Source organism: Scomber japonicus, chromosome 2 (assembly GCF_027409825.1).
Source record: "Scomber japonicus isolate fScoJap1 chromosome 2, fScoJap1.pri, whole genome shotgun sequence".
NCBI lineage: Eukaryota > Metazoa > Chordata > Actinopteri > Scombriformes > Scombridae > Scomber > Scomber japonicus.
The window spans coordinates 39,522,829-39,550,723 of NC_070579.1; the positions used below are offsets into that span (position 1 = coordinate 39,522,829).

Here is a 27,895-nt window from a genome sequence, read left to right on the forward strand (position 1 = left end):
TCAGATAGGTTCTTCTAAAAGACAACACATGTCAATAATGTTTTGTGAAAGACAGCTCCAGTGTCAAATTTGATTACAGAGGACAACATACCAAAAAGAAACATACATAAAAATATAAATCAAAGTATTTTTCTCCATTTTTTATTACAGGCGTGCTCGCTACCTGGCCTACAGGAGTTTTGTGTCCTGGTGCTGGGGATACCTGGGAAAGGACAACCGGGTTGTCATCCCCTCCTGTGTTGTCCTCTGCATTCATCAGGAGTACCCTGATGAAGATGGGGAATACACAGGTTTTAAACCTCCCCTTTTGATTGATTTATTATTTATAGTTTATTGCTTACATATATTGTTATGTGTTTATAAAATGTGTCCAATATAAAATAAATGTATTATTGAGTAATGATATATTTGTGTGTGTCACAACTTACTTCTTTTACAATGGAGGCTGGTGGAGCTCTGGTCCTGAGATTGGCTGAGGCAGGAGTAGGCTTGGGCGGTATAAAGGTGTTGCAGTATACCAAGGTGCTTTCTGAGTGCTCCATACTGTTATAGTGGTTTAATTTCAAATGTTTTAGTCACCATGGAAATTAGTCGCCAGAAATGTGTAATAAATACCATACACCAAGGTAAATGTCTGGAAGCTATGAAGGCTTGAAAAAAATATATATACCGCCCAAGTCTAGGCACAAGGTAAGTCACAGGAACAGTGGCTGCCAGATATGCTGGAGGAAGACACTGAGACCTGTACATGGGAAAAGAAAACAGGAATAAGGAAAAGAGACATTAGGCTGTCATCATGACCACTGCATACATACATACATACATACCTCGTGGGTACCTCGGAAGCCACTTTGACGCTCATCTTAGGTGTCCCTCGGTCCATGTTTTACATTACACACAAACGTAAAACCTCAGTCTACATATAATTCCTTGTCATAGCTATATTGGTGCACATAAAATATTACCTGTCGATTATCATTGTGTTGTCAGATGGATGATGCTCAGGGAATACGGCGAAATTATGTCCCGATTACATGCATGCTAACATTACACGGGCATGACAGGGTGCATGATGTAAAATCACTTTCAGGATTTGCACATTCAGCAAAATGCATTTAATTGCCTAAATGTACAGTATTATAACTTATAAGCACATAACGTTACTTACACTCTCGGTGATGGCGGTGATGATGGTACCTGCTGTCGGCGGGATGGGAGGATGTAAGCCGGTGAGGGAGACGGTCGGTGGCGGGCACGTAATGCCAGTAGCACCTGCTGCCGGCGGGACGAGAGGACGTAAGCCGGGGAGGGAGACGGTCGATACGGCCCCTCTAACCAGACACAACGGACTGCTCAAAAATCCCGACTGTAGCTGGTAATAGTTGGTGAAACTATCGGGGTAAAGTGGACACTGCAGAGGCGGGTGGTGGAGTTGATTATAAATTCTCCACAGTAGCTCCTTACAAAATCGACCCACCGACTCTTGATGCCTTCATCAGTTGGAAACTTAAATAAACTAATGGAGCCACTACCCTGGACACTGTGGCATCCAGTGAAGATGCACACACAAGGAGTCATGACTAGTTAGCTAGCTGAAAATTACTGTAATTGATGCTATCCAAAACGCGAGAGCGAGCTGGAAAACGACTGAGGCTAATGTGCTGAATGTATTTATACTGCAACAGCAGCAGGGGCGGGTTTATGCTAATCTTGGCCACGTTACGTAACGCGGCGGAGATTTTCAGACCCGCCTACTAAATCCTGACACAGAAATGTTGAAACACAGTTTGTGAAGCCTAGCTCCACAATTCAAATCTAAATGGTTGAAATGCTTTTTACACCTTTTTTAGAAATACATTTATGACCTATTTAATGTGTTTAGAAGAAAATGTCTGATTTCACTTTATCTCCTGCAGATGGTTCATAATATCACATGAATACAAGTGTTGGAGAAATGTACTCTAAAGATCAACCACATCAAAATAAACACATTGATGGACAAAAAAGGTGGTGTTGGACAGTCAGGGGACATACCAGATAGAGAGTTCCCACTTACAGTATGTAGTATGTTACCCCTAACATGATGAGGATGCTGGCCCAATTTGGTATCTGACATGCATTCATATAGAAAAACAAAACAAAACAAAAACAAACAAATCATGACAGCTGTACTTACATTTTTCAATCCTTGCCTGGCCATCTGCTGTCTTGTTCCATGTAAAATTGCATACATCGAGTGATTTTATTCTTATTATTTATTTAGATTGGGAACAATGCTTATGCTAATGCTAATGGGCATTATACAAATGTTAATATGCCAGATTACAGCCATGCGTTTCTGTGTGTAAAACAACAAATTGTGAAACTTGCCTCGCCTACGATGAGTTCATCAGGCCTCAATCTCTGGAATTCAATGTGCTGGAGGTTGAAATTTATCTTCTGTTGTGCATCTCTTAAAACAGCTACAACAACCTCTGTTGGTTGCGCTGTCAAAAGGGCATCAACCTCCAAGGAAATTAACAATAAAACTGTAACCACTTTATCAAAATTTCATTCATTGAATATTTTAAATAATCTGTCAATTGATCTCTCCTTGAGAAGAAAGCTATTATAGAATTGTCAGACTTCTAGTCATAGTTTACAATTTTCACATTAATTACTAATATATTACCTCTGTTGCAGGATTGGACCCAGGATTGGATTTTTCCCCCCAGTGTCTTGCAATTTGCAGACGGTCCCTACGCACTCGCTCAGCTGCCGGCTGCTCATAGAGATGATTGTTATCCATCTAACTCGGAAGGCGGCTTATTATTTGTACAAATCGTGTTTTTGGTCATGCTATGACTATAGACAGAGTCATCATTTGTGTTTGGACAACGTTTTGCCTCAGACTTATTGATCCCGGAAGTCCGAATCTGTCAATATCTTTCCAACTTTACCGAAGTCAACTGATCATAAAAGCAGTTTAACTGTGCCTGTATGATTCAGTGTTATGAAAATATGAAGTGTGATTGTGTTAGTTAAATGTTGTCCTGTTGAGGGCAGTAATACACCTAGCAGCTTCCATACTGCCGAACCCTACTAAACGAGGAGGAAGCAAAAGGAGGAGAAGGAGGAGGAGGAGAAGAAGAAGGAAATGACGCCAAATGTTTGCGGTCGGAGGTTGTAGACAGAGAAGAAAGTAGTACTTGTAGCTTGTCATTTAATAGCTGCTCAAAGTTTCCATGACTTGCTGTAGCGCAGCTGTAATGGCCTGAACAAAACTACAATATTCCTTGAGCTTAAAAGAAGACTCAGAAGGTATTTTCCTAACGCAGCCAGCTCGTCACGTACTGGAGAAACAATGTCCAACCGTCTCGCTTTCCAGACTCAGCTGGCCTCCATCATGGAGGTCCTTGCTAATGCAGCGGTAGCAGAGATCTGTAAGCTAGTGGACGACGACTATGCTGTGGTGAGTTTGCAGATGTCTCAGTGCCAGAGGGAGAACAAAGCCCTGAAGAGGAAGCTGCATCTGTTGGAGCTTAAGATGGCTCGGGGAAACGCGGAGAGGAGACTCCGGGAGAGCGCCCTGAGCAGCAACGTTAGCAGAGCCAGGGTTCAGATCAACAACGACAGGCTCCGACAGCACCAGTCTGCTCCCGGTAAGAAACACTGTTATTCTCATTTCTTTTTAAAATGGTATAACTGTTTGTCCTATTAAGTTGCAGAAAATAAACAGACAATTGCAGCTAATGTATAATGCCGGGACCTACAGTTAGCTTTCATTGTTTGAATTGAATTCATACTGATGGTCGTTATACACCAGAATGTATACCATAACGTTGAGCTGTTATTGAATTTATACCGAATTGGTGCAAACTGCTGTCCCCCAACAAAAAAACAAATTGAAAAATCATTTAGGTTTATAAATCTTAGGTGTTTAGAAAGATCCTGCTATTATGTATTGAAACCCAAAATAATATTTGAGATAACAGAAAGTTTAATATAAAATCATAATTTTTAGGGTACTTTTTATTGCGAGGTGGCTGTCCTCAACCCTAACCCTTAAAGTCCGTGTTAAGTAAGAATAAATGTGTTTTGAGTTTGACATACCACAGAAACGTGTGCTGTTAACCACCCACTGCCAAGAAGTTTAGGTTATTGAATGCATTAGTACATGAATGTAGAGAGAGAATATCATAGGAGTGGGAGTCCCCTGGCAGTCTAAGCCTATAGCAGCATATACTAGGAGCAGGTCCAGGACAAGCCTCACTGGCTCTAATTATAAGCTTTATCAAATAGGAAAGTTTTAAGCCTATAAATGTAGAGAGGGTGTCTGCCCCCCGGACCAAATCTGGAAGATGGTTCCACAGGAGAGGAGCCTGATAACTGAAGGCTCTGCCTCCCATTCATCATTTTGAGGCAGGGTGTGTCTGATTTTTACAATATTACGCAGATGAAAAAAGGAAATCCTTGAAATTTGTTTTATGTGGGAATTAAAGGACAGATCCTGATCAAATATAACTCCTAGGTTTCTTACAGTGGTGCTGGAGGTCAACGTAATGCCATCCAGAGTAGTTATGTCATTTAGATAGGATATGTGTTTCTAAGGTGTTTCAATAGTGTCAAAGGCAGCACTAAGATCTAACAGAACAAGGACAGAGAGAAGTCCATTGTCTGATGAAGTTAAAAGGTCATTTGTAACTTTTACTACTTTTACTAGTGTTGTTTCTGTGCTATGATGAGCTGTAAATCTAGACTGAAAATCCTCAAATAAACTGTTACTATGTAGAAAGTTACACAGTTGATTGGTGACTGCTTTCTCTTAGAGATTAAGGGAAGGTTTGATATCGGTCTATAGTTGGCTAGAACCTCTGTATCAAGGGTAGGCTTTTTAAGAAGTGGTTTAATTACAGCTACCTTAATGGACTGTGGTACATAACCTGTTACTAAAGACAGATTAATCATATCTAATAAGGAAGTGTTAACTGAGGGGAATACTTCTTTGAGCAGCCTAGTTGGAATCAAGTCTAAGAGACAAGTTGATGGTTTCATCATTTTGAAGTAAATGTGTTGTAAAGTCTAAAACGTCAGCGTGTAACCTTAAGAAGCGTCACTACCAAACACACATTGTCTGCAATTAAACAAACTTTTATGAGTTTTATTTTATAAAATATAGTTTTCATGTGTGTACCACTGTTCAGAACTGTTCTAACTAACTGTCTAGCATCTATGAGATAGACTCAAAAATGTATTTTTTTGTCACAACCAAAACATATGATGACATTTTGGGTAGTGACAATAGAGAACACTTCATGCTTTATTTGTGGGAAATAATTACAATTTTAGTACAGTTACGCAAATCCAAAGTATTTTAGTCTAAACTACATGTAGTTAAAATTCTATAATGTGAAATATAACTTGAAGATGCCGTTTACAATGCTAGTGGAAGGTTGTTGATTTGAACTCAACAGCCAATCAAATGATCAGCCCTCCATTCTGTGCTCCTGGAACAGTTTCTGGTTCAGTGTTAGCTGCTTCTTTCCTATTTACAGAGCCAGGACTGTGTATGAAGCACACACTAGAGGATCAGACTATCAGAACAGTTTAACACAACCATGTTGTGTTTCCAGAAGATGAGCTGTGAATCAAATACTATAAATACTGTATAATGCCTGTCATGTATGTCTTTTATACTTAAAATGACTTGCAATAAAATAATCTATCTATTGATCTGTCTATTATTTGGACATACCTCTCCTCACTTACACCCTCCTCAAAGTGTATACCTTAGATATTATATGATTTGCACACATAAAAAGATTTGGGAAAAAGAAACTTTTTTTCCCAATATTTTTCCAACCCTGACTTTGCACCAGTTTGGTAGAATTGCCCTAACAGGCAAGGTGGTGTTAAATTGTGAGAATTGTCATTGGTGTAATATATGTGAGAGAACTAACTGCAGTTTATCTACCTAGAAATAACAAATGACCCTTAGCTGCCCCCTCAGCACCAACAATTAGTTATTATTGATCAACAGCAGCCTGAGCAAAATATTTAAAACATGTCACTACCAACCGTCTTTATGACAGTTATGACTTATCTTAATTACATTCAGAACATTGTATGTTTAAAATGACATCAGTCCGGTCACAAGCTCGCTTCTCTAACCTTTAGGCCACATCTGCCCACTTTTAGTGGATATAGCAGCTTGTTTCATTCTCTCTAATGAAAAAGCAGCTGCACTGAATGTAAATGCAGACACGATAAAGCAGCAATGTCTCATTCTAATATGAGTGATTACATCAGTGATGCATCGTTCAGCAGAGGCACCTGGACTGTCTTTGTTTATTTTCCCCAAGTAACATTTCTTTTCACATTTTATATACCCAGAGAAAACGCCAAATGTGAATAAGGCAATGATATCACACATTTTGATGTTTAGCGTTGTTGGAACATTTGGTGTGGTTGTAGAAAACATCATGGAATAAGAGCTCTATTTGTGTGACATAGGTTTTTTATTACGAATTTGTTATAGTTTTTGATAAATAATATAACAGAACCACCACTGAATGTTGAAAGAAATCCTCTTAGCAGTTTTATAACTCAGGGATGTCCAAGCAGCAACATGTTGTTTGAGCATTTTGTTGCATTGTCAATTTGAAATAATGTTTTGTTTTTAAATGAAGGGGTGGAAATTAAAGAAAATATTTTTTTATCAGATTCAATGATTTATCGAAAAAATTATCGACCGATTAATCGATTATCAAATAATCATTAGTTTCAGCCCTACACTGAACAACATTAGCATTTATTTCAAGTTTCTGTCTGTAGCAAAAATAATAAGTCAATGCAGTGAGCTTAAAGAGTTGGGTGGGTTATTTTCTCTTCTTTTTTACACTAGTGACCCATTTCACATTACACATCATTTGATTCAACTATTTTGATACTTCTTAAAAGACAACAATTTCTCTGCTCCTACTGCGGTGTCATCGTCTATACTGACCACATGAATCTACGTTGTTGTGTCTAAAAGGCTTTTGTGTTTTCATGTAGGTGGTGTGTTTGAGCGACAGTTGGATGTGCCTCTGTGGTCTGGCAGAGCTGCTGCAGGGGACACGACCAGTGAACCCATCCATTGTGACAACATCCAGAGTAAAGTAAGCATACCTCCAGGGCTGTGAAGGGGACTGTTGAGTAGTGCTGGGTGGTATGACCAAAAATGTATATCACAGTATTTTTCAAAATAAAAGCCGGTATATGACGGTATATTTTTTTTCATGCATAATCAGGTGTTCACTACATCTTCTACTAGTTGAGAGAGGAACTACTACTCTACTCTATGGCGGTACATTAAAAATTCATATCATAACGAAAATATACACCAGTATTTGGTGTGAACCGGTATATCACCCAGTACTACTGTTGATGTTAAGAGATGTGCAGACAGAGAGACTCAGAGGCAGAACCGGGGGAACAAATGCACTGTAACTGCTCGATTATTTACCAGATCTTTGCTGACCAAGTGACTAACATGGCTTCCTGTGCAGTCACCAGATGTGGAGTTGGTGGAACCGGAGGCACTGCTGGTGAAGGAGGAGAAGGTGGAGGCTAATATGTCACAACATGAAGAAATGGAAGATGATGACGTGCCACTCATAAGAGATGATGGTTAGTACAGACACAGAGACAAAGTGTGTGTGTGTGTGTGTGTGTGTGTGTGTGTGTGTGTGTGTGTGTGTGTGTGTGTGTGTGTGTGTGTGTGTGTGTGTGTGTGTGTGTGTGTGTGTGTGTGTGTGTGTGTGTGTCAGTGACGTGTGGTCAGGGGAGGCAGGTGAGGCCATGCCTCACCTGTTATCATGGAAAAAGACTTAGAAATGAAAAAAATAATAAATGGTTATATTTGTCCAGTGATTTGCACTATAACGTTATTTTCTATCTAACTTTACCAGTTTCGGATTATTTTTAATTCAAAATCGCTGAATTTTCACATGTACTGATCAAACACTGAAAAGAGACGCGCAGTGAGGCAGCAGCGAGACGAGCCTCACCATGGATTGCGCAATGACTCAGCTTACTGCGCTGGCATGCTATGCAGTGAGACAGTACAGCTGTACAGCTGTCTCTCTGTATGTCGCTATTAACATGTTCAAACACTTTTACTATGTGAACTAAATTTCCATAGTTTAGCTGATGATATAATGTACAGTGTTTGTAGCGTGTTTCGTGTGCTGAGCAGCATAAAACGGCTGCAAAAAGTCACTAAGTGAGGCACGCAGTTCTCCGGCCTCATGGCAGGGGGCGCTCCTGATCCCAGTGATTCTTATTACGACTCATTAGCTGCAGAATAAGTGACAGTAAGCTACAACTACAGTGAGCAAGTCGGCAAGTGTATGTGTAAAGAAAGCTGATATGAGATTTTAAACATAACCTGTTAATTGCTGCCAATCAAATGGTGAATAAGCTACTCTGTAGGGTTCATATGTTTGTAAATCTGATTGTGATGAAGTCAGTGCCTCACCAGACATGAACCTCACCGCACGTCACTGGTGTGTGTGTGTGTGTGTGTGTGTGTGTGTGTGTGTCTGTCTGTGTCTGTGTCTGTGTCTGTGTGTGTGTGTCTGTGTGTGTGTGTGTTCTACCCTCTGTGTATTAATATGCTGCACTATGTGAGTACTGAAGTCAGGTTCCTGTGTTCTTATTCTTTCATCACATTACTTAAAGCGTTAACCCACTCATTTGACTTTTCTCCAGTTAAACCTGATTATGTCATAGTGATTCTAGACTGTTTTAACACAAAACTCCTGTTTTTAAACTAGGACTTGTGGAGGTGGACTGTCTAAAAAAAACCCCATCAAATTGCCTCATGGGAAGTGTAGAATCCAGTTTGACCCATACTAGAGTAGGGATGTGCCAGTATCAAATTATTGTTTTGTTTTTCTTCCCAATATTTTTTTTAATTGTCATTTTCTGATGTTACCTCTTCCCATCAAGAAAACATACTGTGATGAAATAACAATTTGGGACCAGGAATACATACATTACAACACACACACACACACAGATTTTCATTGTGCTTTTCTCTCCTGTCTTTCCTTTCTCTCCTCTCTACCCCAACCGGTCGAGGCAGATGTTCTCCCACTCTGAGTCTGGTTCTGCCTGAGGTTTCTTCCTGTTAAAAGGGAGTTTTTTCTTGCCACTGTTGCTCATGTGGGAATGTTGGGTCTCTTTAAAGTTAAAACCTGAAGAGTTGGGTTTAGAACCTGCTCTATGTGTAAAGTGCCTTGAGATAACTTTGTTGTGATTTGGCGCTATACAAATAAAGATTGATTGATTGACACTCAACCTGCACCGAGTACAAATGAGTATTATATAACTGAGTATTTCCTTGCCTTGTTTACAGTTTCTTTTCAGATAAAGCCTGCTTTCTATCTTTCATGATATTCATGTATGATGATTGAATCTTTGGACATTCCTGTAGAAAGTAGAGACCTTTCTCATCCAAACATTTAGTACAAACTAGGGCTTTTAATAACGCGTAAACACAAATTCATTTTAACAGCGTTATTTTTTAAAACACGCCCGCACTTTGTGTTTGACCTTTGTCCCAGCCTGTAGTTTGGAAATTAGGAAGTGATGCAGTAACAACATTTAGGATAACAAGCAGAGTCTAAAATACAAAACATACAGCTGATACAGAGAGGTGTCTTCCTGCTCACCAAAGGGCTATTGAGTGAGTGTGTGTGTGTGTGGGTGTGGGTGGGTGTGTGCGTGGGTGTGTATGAGGCGCCGAACTGGACAAAAGCTGGGCAAAAAATTAAATGTATGCGCGAGCGAGGTTGAAAGTACGTGTGAGAGATTGACACAAAAATTAATTTAATATGAATATACTAATAGTCACTTTCTATACTTCTAGCTTTTGAATAACTTCTAATGTGTGATATGAGTCCAAACACTTCCTCTGGATGTAATTATAAAATGTACCCATCATTTAGTTAGATCAAAGTGTCAAAACAGCTGTTAAAAGGAACCAGAACACAGGAAATGACATCTACTCTGTTAAAAGTCAAATTTGACCATCTGCTTTGTAACACAAAAATGCATAATTAATCATTCACAAAACGAGCACTTACCAAATGAGATATACATATATACACATAGAGTTATAAAATGATATTTCTACTGAATATATCAAATATCTCATACAGCATAAATGCAGAGGTGCAGTTTAACCTCTCTTGTGCAGTAACCCAGTCTCTCTCGCCTGTGTAGAACCATTTTCTGTCACATTTGTCACCTGGCTTTTGTCCAGTTCGGTGTTATTATTCTTTTCTTTTTTTAAATGTGTCAAAATGATGTGTTGTTTTTTTTTTTTGCAGTATTTTATGGCTTTAAGAACATTGAGCAGATTATTTTGAGAGTTTTCACATTGTGATCAGGCAAAGGAAAGAGGGCCTGTGTTTCAAACAGGAATTCTGCATTCTATCAAAAGGCCACCAGGGGGCGACCGTCTCTATACAAGTCAATGGAGAATTCACCAACTTCTCACTTGATTTCTAACCTCAGTAAACGTTTTCAAAATGTGTTTATGATCTCAATCGCTATTAAAGCCTTCTTCAATGCAGTATGATGTTCATTTGGGACAGTTTGGCCTCCCTGATTTTATATTTGACGATAAAGCAGGGTATGCATTAGGGCGTGGCTACGCCGTGATTGACAGGTTGATTGATTGACAGGTTCAGGAGAGCGGACATATGGACTGCATGGAAATAGCCGTGAACTTGTTTCACACCAACAGTTTTCTCTGGAGTTTTGTGGTTATAGTTAGTCATAACAGCTAACTTGGTTAGCATCACCAGGTTGCCGGTGTAGACTGTGGTAGGTAGATGTGTAATTTCCTCGAGATCCAGCCCTCACAATCCCCCCCACTCTGTCCTCTTGCTCCTCCGGATGCCCATATAAGTCGAATCCATGTTCTTTTTTTCCTGACATGCCACCTCAAGATGCCGCTGCTCAGATCTGATACTATTGGCCTCAAACAGGCAGTCCACAAACCAATGGGTGAAGTCACGGCTGTTACGTCCATTATATATACGGTCTATGGCTATGATGAGCTCTAAATCCAGACTGAAAATCCTCAAATAAACTATTACTTTGTAGAAAGTTCCACGGCTGATTTGGTAACTGCTTTCTCAAGGATATTCAGAGAGAAAGGGGAGATTAGATGTAGGTCTATAGTTGGGTAAAACCTCTGTATCAAGAAGTGGTTTAATTACAGCTTCCTTAAAGGACTGTGGTACATATCCTGTTATTAAAGACAGATTGTTCATATCTAATAAGGAAGTGGTAACTGATCATTAGTGTATGAATGTGTGTGAATGAGACATGTAGTGTAAAACTGCCTTGAGTGGTGAAAAGTGCTGTACAGTGAACCCTTGTTTATCGCGGGGGTTACGTTCCAAAAAGAACCCGCGATAGGCGAAATCCGTGAAGTAGTCAGCTTTATTTTTTACAATTATTATACAATAATACAACAATAATACTGTACTATAGAATGAAACCAAAGATCAAAACCTGTTTTCAGGCCCAAGCATTTGTTTAAGAAATAAAAATATAAACGTTTTCTTACAAATAACTATGATAGTTTTTAGAAATACTGTAAAATAATCATTTTAATAATCAATACGAGGTTGGACACATTGTGACTGACGCATATTATACTGTGCCTCTTCGTCCTGACTCCGCTCGGTGGCACCACAGCCTTCAGTAGAAAAAAAAATCTGCGAAGCCGCGAAAGGCGAACCGGGTTATAGCAAGGGTTCACTGTATAAGTACAGTCCATTTACCATAAATCAACTGAGAAATAAAATTAAAAACACTTCCTCTCTGTCTGTCACTCAATCAATCTTTATTTGTATAGCGCCAAATCACAATAAAGTTATCTCAAGGCACTTTACACATAGAGCAGGTTCTAAACCGAACTCTTCAGGTTTTAACTTTAAAGAGACCCAACATTCCCACATGAGCAACAGTGGCAAGAAAAAACTCCCTTTTAACAGGAAGAAACCTCAGGCAGAACCAGACTCAGAGTGGGCGGCCATCTGCCTCGACCGGTTGGGGTTGAGAGGAGAGAAAGGAAGGATAGAGGAGAGAAGCACAATGAAAATCAACAATGAAGCTAGAAGATCCAGGACTGGAATCTGTCATCCGGACGTTAACAGGCCCAGATTACCTGTGAGACGAGAAAGCACAGACAACTCCGGGGAAGAAGTTTAGGTTATTGAATGCAATTAATGGAACATGAATGTTAATGGGTATAGATAGATAGATGGATAGAGAGAGAGAGGGAGGGGGAGAGAGGAGCTCAGTGTGATCATGGGAGTCCCCCGGCAGTCTAAGCCTATAGCAGCATAAGCTAAGAGCTCTAAGAGCCCTAACTATAAGCTTTATCAAATGGAAAGTTTTAAGCCTACTGTTAAATGTAGCGAGGGTGTCTGCCCCCCCCCCCCCCCCCCGGACCAAATCTGGAAGATGGTTCCACAGGAGAGGAGCCTGATAACTGAAGGGTCTGCCTCCCATTCTACTTTTAGAGATACTAGGAACCACAAGTAGACCTGCATGCTGGGAGCGCAGTGTTCTAGTAGGTACATAAGGTACTATAAGCTCTTTAAGATATAATGGAGCCTGACCATTGAGAGCTTTGAAGGTGAGGAGAAGGATTTTGAATTCTATTCTGAATTTTACGGGAAGTCAATGCAGTGAAGCCAAGATGGGAGTAATATGATCTCTCTTTCTAGTTTTTGTCAGAACACAAGCAGCTGCATTCTGGACCAGCTGGAGAGTCTTTAGAGACTTGTTAGGACAGCCTGATAATAATGAATTACAGTAGTCCAGCCTAGAAGTAACAAATGCATGGACTAGTTTTTCAGCATCATTTTGAGACAGGATATGTCTAATTTTTGCAATATTACGCAGATGAAAGAAGGCAGTCCTTGAAATTTGCTTTATGTGGTAATTAAAGGACAGGACCAAATATAACTCCTAGGTTCCTTACAGTGGTGCTGGAGGCCAGAATAATGCCATCCAGAGTAGTTATGTCATTTGATAATGAATTTCTAAGGTGTTTAGAGCCAAGCACAATAACTTCAGTTTTTTCTGAGTTTAATAACAGGAAGTTGCAGGTCATCCAGGCCTTTATGTCCTTAATACATGTTTGTAGTTTAGTTAATTTGTTAATTTCATTTGGCTTTATTGATAGATATAATTGAGTATCATCTGCATAACAATGAACATTTATTAAGTGATTCCGGATAATGTTTCCTAAAGGAAACATATATAAGGAGAATAGTATTGGTCCAAGCACTGAACCTTGAGGAACACCATTTCTAACTTTTGTTTGCATGGAGGATTTATCATTAACATTTACAAATTGAAATCTATCAGATAAATATGATTTAAACCATTTTAATGCTGTTCCTTTAATACCAATTAAATGTTCAAGTCTCTGCAACAGGATTTGATGATCAATAGTGTCAAAGGCAGCACTAAGATCTAACAGAACAAGGACAGAGAGAAGTCCATTGTCTGAAGTTAAACGTTAATTTGTAACTTTTACTAGTGCAGTCTCTGTGCTATGATGAGCTCTAAATCTAGACTGAAAGTTCTCAAATAAACTGTTACTATGTAGAAAGTTACACAGTTGATTGGTGACTGCTTTCTCAAGGATCTTGGAGATTAAGGGAAGGTTTGATATAAGCCTATAGTTGGTTAGAATCTCTGAATCAAGAGTAGGCTTTTTAAGAAGTGGTTTAATTACAGCTACCTTAAAGGACTGTGGAACATAACCTGTCACCAAAGACAGATTAATCATATCTAATAAGTAAGTGTTAACTGAGGGGAATACTTCCTTGAGCAGCCTAGTTGGAATCAAGTCTAAGAGACAAGTTGATGGATGAAGTAATCATTGAAGTTAATTCTATAAGGTCGACTGTAGAAAAACAGAAGATAAATCAGTGCTTATTGAGGGCAAGAGGTGATTGATTTTATCCCTAATAGTTAAAATGTTATCATTAAAGAAACTCATGAAGTCATCACTACCCCAACATATAATGCACTGGATTATAACACAAGACGAAACAAGAGCTTCACTGCAAAATAGAATGTCTTATTTTGTTTTGATAATCACCCGGTCCCAGCTACAAATATTGAATGGGACATGGCACGAGCAGTCATAGCCCTGAGATATGCTGTGCTGTATGATTGAGGAAGTAATTGTAATTAGTGTGTAGATGTTTCTTAGCATTTCTTATTAGTTTGCTCAGTTGTGACTCAGTAATTTGCACTTGACTTGTGAATGTAGCTGTTTAAAGGATCACAGCCCTGCAGCTCTGCTCTGTTCATGCTATTTAGAGAATGTCATTAATATTTCCCTCAATGATGTATTATTACACCACCAGTGACCCATCTGTAATGCTAATATAGTCATGCAAAGCCAAGGTAGCACTACGTTTTTCTGTGTTGTTGTCTGTTGTTTTCTGTGGGGTTTCTTTTTTTTAAAGGAGTGCCACAATATTTGCAAGATCCTGCCAGCAAGCTGCTGATGGACTGATATTGTGTCTAGTGCTCTGTTTGCCTTCCACCCAGGCCCACTGTACACAATTGATGAATAAAAAACTCACTTTCACCAGTTGGGCTAGGTACCCTCGAGGAATATGGCTCGTAGTCCCCATTTGGGGGCTTGACATAGGACCAGCCATCTTTTTTGTACTGTGACACCAGAGGGTGAATTTCTACTCACAGGCAATCTGTCTCTTGAGGGTGCTGAGTGAAAAACAGGGAAGAGCCGCATAGATGCTGGGGTGTTATAGTGGGAGGATGCTGCGTGGTTGGTACCTCATGATTGGTCGTTGAGTGCAAATATCTTTTCACAGTGCCTCACAAGGGTAATGTGACAGCAAAGCCTTCAGAGGGCTGAGCATGTATGAAATAGAACAGCTTAGTGATGTTTAGAAAATTAACTGCATTACTTAATCATTTAGGAATCATTTGGAAGTATCTTAAGGTGGCAGTATTTACTTTTTGTTAACTTGTTTTAAAATACTATTACTTATTATATTTTTCACATTAAAACGTTCCAGTGGGCTCGCAGGTGGTCGAGTGGTTTGAGCGCATGCCATATACCCTAACCTTTCTACTGTCAAATAAAGGCATCTATGCCAGATAAAATCTTTAAAAAAAAAAAAAACGTTGCAGTGGCTTAAAGTACATAATCCCGCTCTTCCTGTGAACAGCTGCAGGAAGTGCTGAGTGTCATGGATGGTATTACAATGCACACCTAGACAAAAGTTTATTGTATCGTGACACCAATAGTGCTTTTCCACTAGCACTATTGTTCTAGCACTACTCAACTTGCGTTTCCACTAGGGATAGTACCTGGTACCTGGTACTTTTTTAGTACCTGCTCTGCTGAGGTTCCAAGTGAGCCGAGCCGATACTAAATGTGACGTCAACAGACTGCTGGCCACTGATTGGTCAGAGAGTCACTGGAAGAGTTGGCTCTCTTCTCTTGCTTTGTGTGTGACAGAAAGCACAGACAGAGCACCAAGTACACCATCACCTCCATGTCCTCCATTGTTTATGTGTTTGTGTCACGTATAAAAAAAAGTCACGGCAGTTTCATGCAGCTGTGCTATGACGACCCCGCCCACGTTGAGTAGGTACTATAGTAATGGAAAAGGTCGTTCCAAGTCAAGCCGAGTAGTGCTAGAACTGTATAGTGGAAAAGCGCCACAATAATTGGAATCAAATCGAATTGTGAAATTCCCAGAGATTCCTTCCCCTACTGATTTTACCATGTGAGCCTTATTTGCTGCCTTTCTATGTCTTCTATCGTTATTTTCTTACACAAATCATCTATATCAAGAGACAAAGGTATTACTATTATTAACTGTCATATTTTTCTCCATCCTTTCCCCCACAATCTCTGAAGGAGTGGTGGAGTGTGTTCCCCATGGAGCTGCAAGACAGAGACCCAGCCCTGAACAGCCGGACACTCAATCCCCCTCCAGCCAGTCCCAGAGCAACAAGTTGAGGCACAGCGGCGGCAGCAGAGGAGTGGAGGTCAGTGGCTCCTCTCCTCTCCTTAAGTGTGAACTCAGTGCCTTTGTAAAGGACCGAGACTCTCTTCAGGGAATTATAAACTGTCACCAGTATATCGATGATGGCAGCAGTGACTCGCAGTTTGACGTGTTGTGTGACAATAAAAATGCTAACTCATTGGTTGAGGAGTTTTTTGACAAGACTTCAGTGACTGAAGTGGAAGGAAGTAAGCGGTCTTGTTCTTATTCAATGGCTGCTGATTTTCCATCAACCTCTTCTACTATCAATGGGTGGTCTTGTTACGGCTCCAGTTTCCCCCTGTCCCAGCCCCTCAGTGATGACAACAAAGCCTGCCATCGGGCCAGTACCAAGGAAAGACTGTTTGTTTGCAGCTGCTGTGGCAAAGCTTTTAACCGGCCCAAGAAGCTGGAGATTCACCAACGGGTCCATACAGGAGAGAAACCTTTCAGCTGTTCCACGTGTGGGAAGATGTTCTCAGAGGCTGGGAACCTGAGGAAACACCAGAGAGTTCACACTGGGGAGAAACCTTACAACTGTGGATTGTGTGGCAGGGGATTCGCCTGGATTAGAAACCTCAAAACACACCAGCAGAAGAGCCATTCTGAAATGTATACTGAAGAGGAGACATGGCAACACACCTGAATTGTCCTCTCATGTACATTCTAGAGCATAACAAGAAAAGAGAAGACCTCTTGACTCAGTGTTGGCAGTGGAAAGAAACTTTCTGCTCAGCACAATTAATTTTACACAAGACCTTCATAAGAACTTTCTGAACAGATTTCTAAATATTTCACATAGTAGTTAACAAGAAATGTTTTTTTTTTTTTGTTTTTTTAAATGAAACCATTTTCAAAGACAGAAATTCTAAATAAAAGGAATTAGAATTGCAGTCTGTTTCCTATAGGCAAACTTGGGTTGACCCACTGCACACAGCTTGAGTTTTGCACTGTGCGTTTTGGTCAGAGTGGATACTTGGCCTAGTCCTGGACCTTATTTCCCAGAAGCATCAAAGGAAATGGCATTGTATATTTTTCTCATTGTCAACTAATTCAGAAATGTGTTAGTCCGTCTTTCTCTTTCTGACTTCCCTACCCAGCCTGTGGTTCCTAGTGAGTAAGTTCCCAAAACAGCTGGTCATTTTTAGTTTTCAGCAAATATTATTCAAGCATGAGGAAATGGTGCATCTGTTGGGACTATTGTCAGTGGTGTATTAATCCATGTTTAATGCTCCAATAAATATTTCTGGCAGCAGCATGGTGTCTGTAGGACTGAATCAAAATAAACTTGTGTGTCTGTGTGTGTCTGTGTCTGTGTCTTCATGGTGAAGAAGGAACATGTGAGCCAATGCAGCGGAGTTCTGTGACACAGATGTAGCAGGATGTATCAGACACAATACTTGATAATAGGGTCAATTCATTGTACAGTAAAAAGATGTCGACTCTGTTTTATAGTATACTGCATAGTATGCATCTTAATCACTAGCCCCCCCTTCAGCTCTTACATGAAATAATACATATTCACAAGTATCCATCACTACAAGTCATAAAGCTGCTGACAGATGTTCAGCAAGGACCTGAGATAACTTCTGAGCTAAGTGAAGGGGCAGAGTTGATCCTGTTGCTATTATTGACATAGCACTATCTCCACAGTGATTGCTTGTAAGGTGACTTAAGAAAATATTCATCAACAAATAGTAGTGTGATTAGACATAAATAAACAAGGTAAAATACTTGATTAATACTTATTTGATCAGTAGATTGTATCTGACAAATTTATCTACATACAGATTGTGAGATTTTATTTTCCAGTTGACTGGAAAACATATTTCATTGATGGGATAACTCTTACTCTACATATAGTGTGAATTTAACCAGGTAGTCCAGTGATTCCCATGATTATTTAATACTGACTTCAACTGTCAAACAAAATAATAGAGATGATGTATTATTCTAACAGATGGTGGTTGTTTTATGGGTTCATCAGCGCCAAACCGTTTTTTCTGAGGGAGAATTGTTTAAGTTATTTTTTCTGGTCTTACTCTGTTTTTAATAGATCAGTACACTGATTAAATCCTTATTCCTGCAATCAAAATATCCTCCACAAAGTTTGTTGTGATTGATATTTACAAAGATCCTGAAGCAAGGAGGCTCACTACCAGCAGCTTGTAACTCATGAGTCCTCCTTCTCTCTGTGAGAAGCTAAAAACTTTGTGAATTACTCTGCCCACAAAGTTGAATTGTTCCAACATTAGGACTGACATGCCTATAAAATGTCAATGTTTCTCCTAACTCAGCCAGTTAAGTTACTTCAGTCTTACATGTTTTGCCCCTGGTTTGTACTGTGTTGTTAATAATTGGATATGTTTGGTATAAATAATAACCATATGTGAGGAGTTCAGTCTTGAACCAGTTTTCAGTTACTCTTACTGGATCTGTAAAATACCGTCCATATTTGTTTGAGAGCACTTTAAGGAGTGGCCATGTGTTTTCATCAAACATGTCACTTATGCTTATTAGACCTTCTAATTTCATGACCGTCTTATTTTTCTAAGAGGAAATGATCTTGTGTTGCAAGTTGCACTTTTGCTGGAACAGGTTACTAGAGAGGAGAGTGGACACACATTGCCTCACAAAGCCTTCAGTGTCAAAATCTCCCTTGTGATTAAAAAGCACCTTTCTTTACACTCCAGAAAATAATGGTCTGTCTTGGCCAACATGTCACCTCTTTACTGTATGGATGAAGCATAGAATGGCAGCCAGACAGAACACTACAGGGAATGAAATGCTCTTTTTTTAGTGGCCATCTCAATACTGAGGATTCTCAGTATTGTCTATTCTAAAGCAACATAAAACATAAAAACAATCAAATAAACCAGCAAAGCAACACAGCAACAGTACATTGCTCAAAGAGAAAGTTTGTTTGATTTATACAAATAGTTTTGTGCATTAGGAAAAAAAACACTGTGGTCTCACTAAGATACAGATTCCAGCATAGTCTGTTATATTAAGTCTTTATGATTTAATGTATAAGAGTATAACATCAAAATCAAATAATCAAAGCATCCCCCTACTGTCTAATCAGAATGACACTCACCAACACTTACAGATCAGATGTAAGTGTAATATCAAGTATCAACAGTGTGTTTGACATGTATTCTCTCTTATTCTGTCAGTGCTACTCTGTTGCCATGCTGTGTGTCTAACATCAGCTGTTCTCTCTTTCTTGTGTGTGCAAAAGGTGGAGGAACCAGACATGGTGCTGGTGAAGGTGGAGGAGGTAGAGCTAGTGACGGGAGCCCAGAGCCAGCCAGGCCTCAGCATACAGGAGGGTGAGCAAGTGGACCTTTTATTCTTACCACAGCTCAGTTACATCACCCTGTGGGATCTGTTGAAAAATCAGGGTTAAAACTTCAACTTGTTCAAAGTATTGGTAGTTTAGACTAATTATTAGGGCCTGAGCACTGACCAGCGCGAAGCCCTATTGTATCTGTAAAACGACATGCATGGGGGGACAAGGGCCCATTCACCACTGCTTGCAGCTTTAATTATTATTCTTACTTCTTACATAACATGTACTCAAAGATATTATATGATGTAATGTTGTTCAGTAGGTACAGTTTAAAGTGTCTGTAAGAGAAAATGTTTCTCTTTGTATCTAGGGTTAGTGGAGTCCAGCACAGATGACTACAGAGGAGTGCTACCATTTGATGAAACCACACAAACCTCCACCAATCAGCTATCTGATCTGCAGGACTGTGGGCAGGTCTTCTCAGAGGTCAGCTATGGCCATCCTTCACTGTGGACTAATGGGGGGGATATTTATTGTCATGATGACAGCCTCCCAGGGCCATCCTCGCACTGCGCCCCCCTTTCATACCTACCCAGCACAGTCATTGGTGCAGAGCCTGGTAGCTCTGGGAGGGGATTGGCTGTTGAGAATTCACCTGTTGAAAACTCTAGAGGCTTCCATACCTCTGTGTCCTTTCCACAGGCTCCTGTTATCGATCTGTCAGAGGAGTCCAGCCCCATTCAGTTGTCAGGTCAAATGCAGATGGTGCAGCTCTCAGGCTCAGGGCCCCAACAGTTTGTGGACCACGGTCAAAGTCAGGGCCAGAGCAGTTATATCAAAGCTGACACGCAGCAGAAAATCCCCAGGAAGAGGGTTTGCATCTGTAGGTTCTGTGGGAAAGGCTTCAGCTCTCCGGCAAATTTAGAATCCCACCTCAGGACTCACACTGGTGAGAGGCCGTATGGCTGTAGCATCTGTGGCAAAAAGTTCTCCCAGTTCTGGAACCTGAAGATCCATCGCAACATTCACACAGGGGAGAGACCGTATGCATGCTCACTATGCCCAGAGAGGTTTTCTGACCCCAGCAACCTGAAAAAACATGAAAAAAGACACCACCCACAAATGTAGACACGTAGTCAAAAACACTTGCTAGGAGAATGGTGTGTATTGCTTGTGCCACATTTCAAAACACTCCAAGGAATCACAATAACAACATTCTAGTCAAGTGTTTCCCTTAATATTTAATAATCAAATCCCAAAATCAATAGCAAGATGAGGAGTAAATCTAGTTTGCTCTCCTGTAGCCAAGACATTTCTTTATCTTCTCACTCCGAATGTCAGTCACAACAGTAAGTTTTCATGAACAGGTAAATGCCAAAATTTAAAGTGTGTATCCACCATAGCCCACACAAATTTCACAATTAAATGAAAAAGTCATTTCCATGAACACTTTCCTATAACAATCTCATAATGCACTCCATCTACAGCTGTCAATGATTATGATTATGAAGCATCAAAAATAACTATTGCATGTTTATAATATGGGCAGTAGAGATACAGCCTCAGTGTAGTTCCTGTCTACAGCAGGACTTCTATCAGTACAACAGAGTCTGTGAGTTTCTAATGCCAGGTAAGGATCAAAACTCAAGACTCAGAACTTACAAATCATATAGACTTCATTAACAATGTAACAAAGCTGTGTTAGTCTGCAGAGTAACCAAAGTACTAGTCTGCTTCTTTTATACATTTCTATGTATTCATTTGATAAGTGTACTTTGATCAGTTATACAAACATAATTACACATGACAAGACGTTCTGCTGCTTTACCATTAATACTGTTCTCATTCAATAATACTACTGTGCCTTTTTCTTATGATTTACAGCCAAGCTGCTTTCAGTGAGTCTTAACCCTTTCTGCACAAACTTTGAATCAAAGGCTGTCCAGAATTATGCGCTTTGATCATTAAAAGCCATCTGCTAGATGACTTCACATGAAACATCTGTGCTGGAAGTGTGTTTTCACTGATGGTAGCTTAACATCATATGAAAAAAACCTGCAAAGTAGAACTGAGAGCAGTATTCCTGTTAGAGAAGATATATTGAGTGTGTGGCATGTCCTTTTTTGGATTGCTGTTACTTTCCATGAATCTCACAACTCCTACAAAGATATTTCACATTAAAAACATACCAGGAGTAGCAATCAAAAGCATCAAAGTGGTTGGAAATAATTAGTGACTTTAAAGCAGTTGTGGTAATAAGAGCAGCAGAGGGGTGAGTACAACATAACTATTTTGAACTGATAGAATTAACGCCATGGAAATGTACATTATACTGAACATAATACTAAACAAGGAGGAAGTGAATTATTCAAGTTTGACAGTCTTCATCAAAGTGTTATTGACGGTTCCATATGAACCAAACTCTTATATTCACATTTGCATTAGTAAATTATAAGCTACTTGGTTGTATTTTAACTATCTTAGTGTTGATATGGAAACAAAACAAGCCAAACCGTAATCTTAGACACATTGCATGTATATAACACACTCTCAGTTCTCATGTTGCGCCACCTTTCGGGGGATTTTCAGTCAATTATATGTACATGTATTTTATTCCTGTTCTTCCAATGAAAATGAATCAAGTTTGTTGCTAACACAGGATGTTCAATCTTTATCTTATCTTTATCTACAAAAATTATGAATGTGTAACTTTACAGAGTAATTCTTATGTAAAATACAAGCAAGATTAAATGTAACACTAGACTACATTAAATGTAACACTAGACAGGCCTTTTCTATTGTGTCACAATTTTGTAAAATCTTGCTCAATGTTCAAGGTTTGAAATGTAAATAATTAAACTTTTTTAAAAATATAAGTGGTGAATTTGTGTTTTTATTATGAAATAATATATTATTCCAGAGTATAAGTTAGTATAATGACAAAATTGTGACACAATATTATCACAAAATCTATAATACAGTGCATAGATTAGGCTAACTGCTGCAGTAGCCACACTTAATATAATAAGTCATGGATCAAGCTTGTCTGCTCCTAAAACAAAGAAACATTTCCATTTTGGATCATTCATGAGCATTTCTCTAAAGCCACTCTCAGGGCAAGCTTCTACCCACTTTCCAAGCCAAAATAAGAACGTGCAGAGAGATTAAGAAATGAGGTATTTGCTGCCTGAGTTGCAGTAAAATAGTTTGGATGCTGAGCAGTATTCAAGGCTCCTGCAGTCCACATGTCCAAGTGTCTTTGGGCAAGATACGGAACCACAAATCCTGTGTGAATTTTCAATCCTGTACAAAAACACTAGCATACAACCACATAACCTGAGTCCTTTAATGTGCTATATTGTGTGCCAAAAGTTGGGTGAACATTCCATTGGAAGCACAGCATTCTTCATTCATTTATGCTTTGACCTATCAAGAGGCCCGTAGTGGTGGGATCAAGCAGTCATCACAAATCTACTGGTGACAAGCAACACCATTTTAACCCTGACCTTAGGGCTGCCCAATTATGGAAAAAAACATAATCACAATTATTTGGGTCAAAATTTAAATCATGATTATTAAAACGATTTTCTTAATTACCAAATAACTACGACAAATTATTATTTGTCGTAGTTATTTGGTATTTATCTTATTTATTAGTGTTTATCTTACTTGGTATTTATCAATCTCAATCAATCAATCTTTATTTATATAGAGCCAAATCACAACAAAGTAATCTAAGGCACTTTACACATAGAGCAGGTCTAAACCATACTCTTCAGGGTTCATTTATTTATTTATTCATGTTTCTATTTTTATTACAACAAAACATGAACATCACAGTTAAATAACTGTGGTAAAAACACATGTTACAAAAACACCAAAAAAAAAACATTGTCACATTTAAAGTTTGAATTCGGCTTAATTAATTTTCTCTCCCAGCAGCAGCCTATAATCTGCTGCTTAACGCAACACACAGCAGAACATGTGCAGAGATATTAGTGCTGAGCGGGTTAAGATGACGATAGTTCACACATCACATCCTGGTTTTTAATAATTAGTCAGTAAACTCAGCATTGTCTGACGCAGGCTGGAAACTGTGCACTTTTATTTACAGTAAAAAAACATTTCGCTGTGTGTTTCAGCTTCTGTCAAACCAAAGGAGCTGGGGCGGCTTCCGGTGGCTTCCGGTCTCAGCTTTCAAAATAAAACGTTATTGTGCGCTTCTCATTATTATTAACACACAAATTTGGGGCTTAAAATTAAAAAAAAGTAAAATTATCGGAGATTCCCGGAAGAAAAAACAAAACGGGAGGGCGGAGGGAGATGGGTCTGAAATACGGGAGAAACCCGGGGAAAACGGGAGTGTTGGCAGCTATGGTGTACATTGCATGCTGGGGGGAGGGACGGAAATACGCATGCGCAGCTTTTTGCTGACTGTAGCTGGGTCCAGGGGTGCATTAACATCACTGGAGGCCCCTGGGCTACAGAACTTTATGAGTCGTTGTCTTTCCTGTCACTTTGTGTGTCGTCTACGAAGCTGTGTGTTGGATATATATGGTGTGATTTTGTTACATTGTATGAACAGCGATGTGTCCTCCAAAAACAGGGAAAAGAAGGCCACATTTGCATTCGAAGGAGCCTTCGAATTGGGACGGCCTTTAATAAATATTAACATTTAAGATTGCAATTATCAAGTTTCCATATTTTCAGCAATTAAAACCCAACTGATGTTACTTGTTACTCCATGACATGAAAAATAAACCCTTTCAAAAACAAACAAAAACAATTTTGCCACAAATAACGTACAATAATGAACAGGGCCTGTTGTGGTTGTCTTCCTCCTTCCTCCTTCCTCCTTGGGTTTGCAGGCAAGGAGCACCCTGACGTAATATGGCTGGCCCATAAGGGTCCAAGAGGTCAGTGTGCTCATAACGGATCAGATGGCAGTTTTTTCTTTCTGGATCTGTTTTTGTCTTTACAGTTCTGAACCCTGATTTGGTGTGTGTTATTTACATGGTCTTAATGCATCTGTCTAAACCTTTTCTGTTAATTCTATCTGCTCTCTTCTGTCTCAGCAATCTGCAGCACCACAGTCGACCCACCGGATATCAGAAGACTTCAGCAGTAGAGTGGCAGTCCAGATGAGGGTACCAGACACCAACACACCAGCCAGCTCCAACACACAACTACAACAACAACAGCAACAACAGAGATCCACCAAAAGCAATCAGCTCAGTTCTGAATACTCCCTGTTTGAACTGGAGACCTTTTTCACTCGCTGGGCCCCTGATAATGACTCAGCTGTGGCCCCTATTGCTACTTCATGTTCTTTCACCTCTGATGACTCTGCAGAGTGTGACCAGAATGGAGTTATTATCGTAGACACTCAGCTGCAACCTCAACATGTGCTCCAATCACCACAGGGTTCAGCCTCTTCAGCATTGAGAAGTGGAGGGCAGAGCAGCCAGGGATTCCCCTCAGTGTCCAGCACTCCCAGAGTTGACATTCAGCAGACTGTCTCACATAGTAAGTGGTTATCTTGTGCCTTTTTTAGTGACATAGCCGCTAGATGATTTTGTAATGACTTGTCAAGTGCTTTCTCAGACCACCTCCATTCTAAGCCAGCACAATTTGAACAGCAGTTTCAGCTTTGTTTCTCTGTTGTGGCCTTCCATCCACACAAAGATGCTCTGCAGAGTGGATAGATTTAAAAGTTGTGCCCTTAAAACCTTGCCTTTAATTTCAAACAGGTTTCCAAACCTTGATGTGTTCCTTCCCAAACATGATGAGATGCTGCTGTATACCTCCCACTGTGCCCAGTTATGCTGAAACAGAATTTCACCAGCACTGTGTGTTTAACTCAACTGAAACAAAATATGCACTGTATTCACTACTGTCTCTGTAGATAATAGCTGTGATGTACAATTTTGTTGTCTTCCAACCATAAGACAAAGACGAAGCAGCGATTCAGCCATGTACATATGAGTGCTGGTACATACACCAGTTAGGAGATGAATCACAAACCAGGAGGTCCAGTTTAAAGGCTTAGTACACACAAAAACTGTACAGGGTTGGGAGAGTTATGGCAGCAGTGATCCATCTTGACTTTTACATTAAGTTGAATTTGCACAATGCCACAAGCATGGCCGTATCTACCATTGAGGTCTCCAGTATTTTTTCCAAGGCACATATAAGAAAGGTCGTGAAATAATTGCCTAAACATAATTTTATTTACTAAAAAACGTTGCTATGCCAGGAATAAATACTTTGTGAAGTATATTATCAGTATAATATATCAGTATATTATTGAGTCTTAATTTATTCAAGTTTACACAAATGTCACCAGAAATCAACATTTAAGGGGTTATTTTTCAAAAATGTCTTCCGGGGGAGCATACCCTAGCTTTGTCAAACACCATGTGGAACCAAATTTACTTTTGGACCTCAGTATTTCTTAAAGCTTTGCCAGACTATCTTCTATGACATAACCTGATTCTTTCTCTCGTCCTCTCCTAGCCTTGCCATCTGTGTCTATTCCAGCGCGGACGCAGGCTCCGTCTTCCCAGCTTCCATGGAGCAGAACACCAGCCATAATAAGAAGCACACAGGCACAGCTGGTGCATCGTAACAGCAATAGGATCTCCCAGCAACAAACTAACATTCACTCTGTACAACCCACACTGTCTACCACCATAGCTGCTGTTAGTAATACTAACAGTGCTGATAAAACAGGTATGTCTAGTATCAGTTCAACCAGTAGGGCAATGAGCTCCACTGTGGCTCCTCACTCCTCAGCAGTATTGGCAAGCATTGATGTGGCCATTGCTTCACAACATCGAGCCAGCCTCCTGGCTCACCACAACAAAAACCAAGCTTCCAGCATGGTACCCAATGATCGCCGCAGGAAGAGTTATATATGTCGAGCCTGTGGCAAGGCTTTCTCTGGTCTGTCCAATCTGGAGGCCCATGAGAGAGTCCACACAGGGGAGAAACCTTTCCGTTGTGACACCTGTGGGAAACGCTTCTCAGAGGCTGGGAACCTGAAGAAGCACCAGAGAGTTCACACCGGGGAAAAACCGTTCAGCTGCGACCAGTGTGGTAAAAGGTTTGCTTGGATCTGCAATCTGAGGACGCACCAGCAGTCTGCCACAGGCTGCGGACAACAGACCCGGGGAGGGTTAGGACTGGGCTGATCAGTGGTGGAGGACTGTTAATGTAAGGGCTGTAGTCAACCAAAGACAATCTTGGTCAACTGAAATCATCTTCAGGTTAGGCATTGTTGCTAACTTTGAAGCTAACCCCATTCAACCCCATCCCCAACAAACATTACTTTTCTTGGTCTTGGGAAGCTGCAGCATTTATTAACTGACACATGGTCGTCTGTCCAGCACAGTTACTGCCAGATTGACAATTTACTAATGCTTTCCTCTGCTCCACTCACATTCATCTCCCCTTTTCTGTTGCTCGCCTTTTCTCACTCAACCACTCATTTGCAATGCTCACTGCCTTATTCCTTAACAGAGCTAGAGAGGACCCAGAGAAACCATTGTCAACACACAAAGGTCAACTCACATTGCCCAAATGCTATTTATTTCAGAATGAATGGATATTGGCTTTATTTTTTTGTCATTCAATTGTATTTATTTATTTATTTTTTGTTGGACTGGTGGGGGTTTTCGTTGGCTTGGTGACACACCAGAGGCCTGTACTATGGAGCAAGTTCAACATAACCAGGGTTTCATCATCGAGTATTCTATAAATTATTCCATCGAGTAATCGGACTTAGAAGAGAAAGGGCTCTCTTAAAATGAACTACCTGGTTTCCTTTTTAAAAATCAGTGTATACATCTTTTAATCAAATTTGCTGGTGATATGTGGCTGCTACTAATACAAAAAGTAAATAAAAACAATCAATTGTTTTTGGCTTTTGGTCTATAAAATAGTGAAAATGTTGATCACATCACTGTTTTCCAAAGCCCAAGAAGACATCCTCAAATGTCTTGTTTTGTACAAACCAACAGTCCACAACCCAAAGATCTTCATGTTACTGTCATAGACTAGAAAAAGCAGAAAATATTCATATATAAAAAGCTGGAATCAGAGAATTTTGACTTTTTATTCTTAAAAAAGACTCAAAACGATTAATCAATTATCAAAATAGTTGACAATTAATTCAATAGTTGATTAGTCATTGATTAATCGTTGCAGCCCTACTGTAAAGCAAATGTATTCTTTCATGTAGTTTACCTCAGGTCTGTATTTCCTGAATACATTTTGTAGTTCGCATATAATTGCAAATTTTACACATCATGTTGTCTAATATAACAGATGTAGAAACACAAATATTAAAAGTACTTTAGGGCACAAGGAACAGGAATTAGTGTGACTTAAAATTTTCAGCAGAGTGAGTATTTTAAATTTTTAAGTATTTTTTAATAAAAATAAAAATCTTTCATTATTTCCAGTGATCATCACACAGTTGTTTCATGTTATTCTGAGCTGCAGTGAT

At 39.7% G+C, this 27,895-nt stretch overlaps 1 protein-coding gene across 1 annotated transcript; it reads left to right on the forward strand.

Annotated features, from left to right (window-relative positions):
• Window positions 1-3,147: 3,147 nt before the first annotated feature.
• Window positions 3,148-26,586, forward strand: LOC128367111 (zinc finger protein 236-like). The gene is made up of 9 exons (XM_053327919.1): window positions 3,148-3,641; window positions 7,036-7,139; window positions 7,530-7,650; window positions 15,968-16,098; window positions 16,603-16,605; window positions 19,336-19,426; window positions 19,757-20,511; window positions 24,462-24,912; window positions 25,903-26,586. Exons 1-9 carry the CDS (start codon window positions 3,344-3,346, stop codon window positions 26,577-26,579), a joined length of 2,631 nt encoding a protein of 876 aa, XP_053183894.1. The 5' UTR covers window positions 3,148-3,343; the 3' UTR covers window positions 26,580-26,586.
• Window positions 26,587-27,895: the final 1,309 nt, after the last annotated feature.

What these genes read in the sequence shown, in the direction of transcription:
- LOC128367111 (XM_053327919.1), top strand. Translation starts at nt 3,344, where the DNA reads ATGTCCAACCGTCTCGCTTTCCAGACTCAGCTGGCCTCCATCATGGAG. An exon ending in ACAGCACCAGTCTGCTCCCG is followed by an intron (nt 3,642 to 7,035) that starts GTAAGAAACACT and finishes GTTTTCATGTAG; the next exon opens with GTGGTGTGTTTGAGCGACAG. An exon ending in GTGACAACATCCAGAGTAAA is followed by an intron (nt 7,140 to 7,529) that starts GTAAGCATACCT and finishes CTTCCTGTGCAG; the next exon opens with TCACCAGATGTGGAGTTGGT.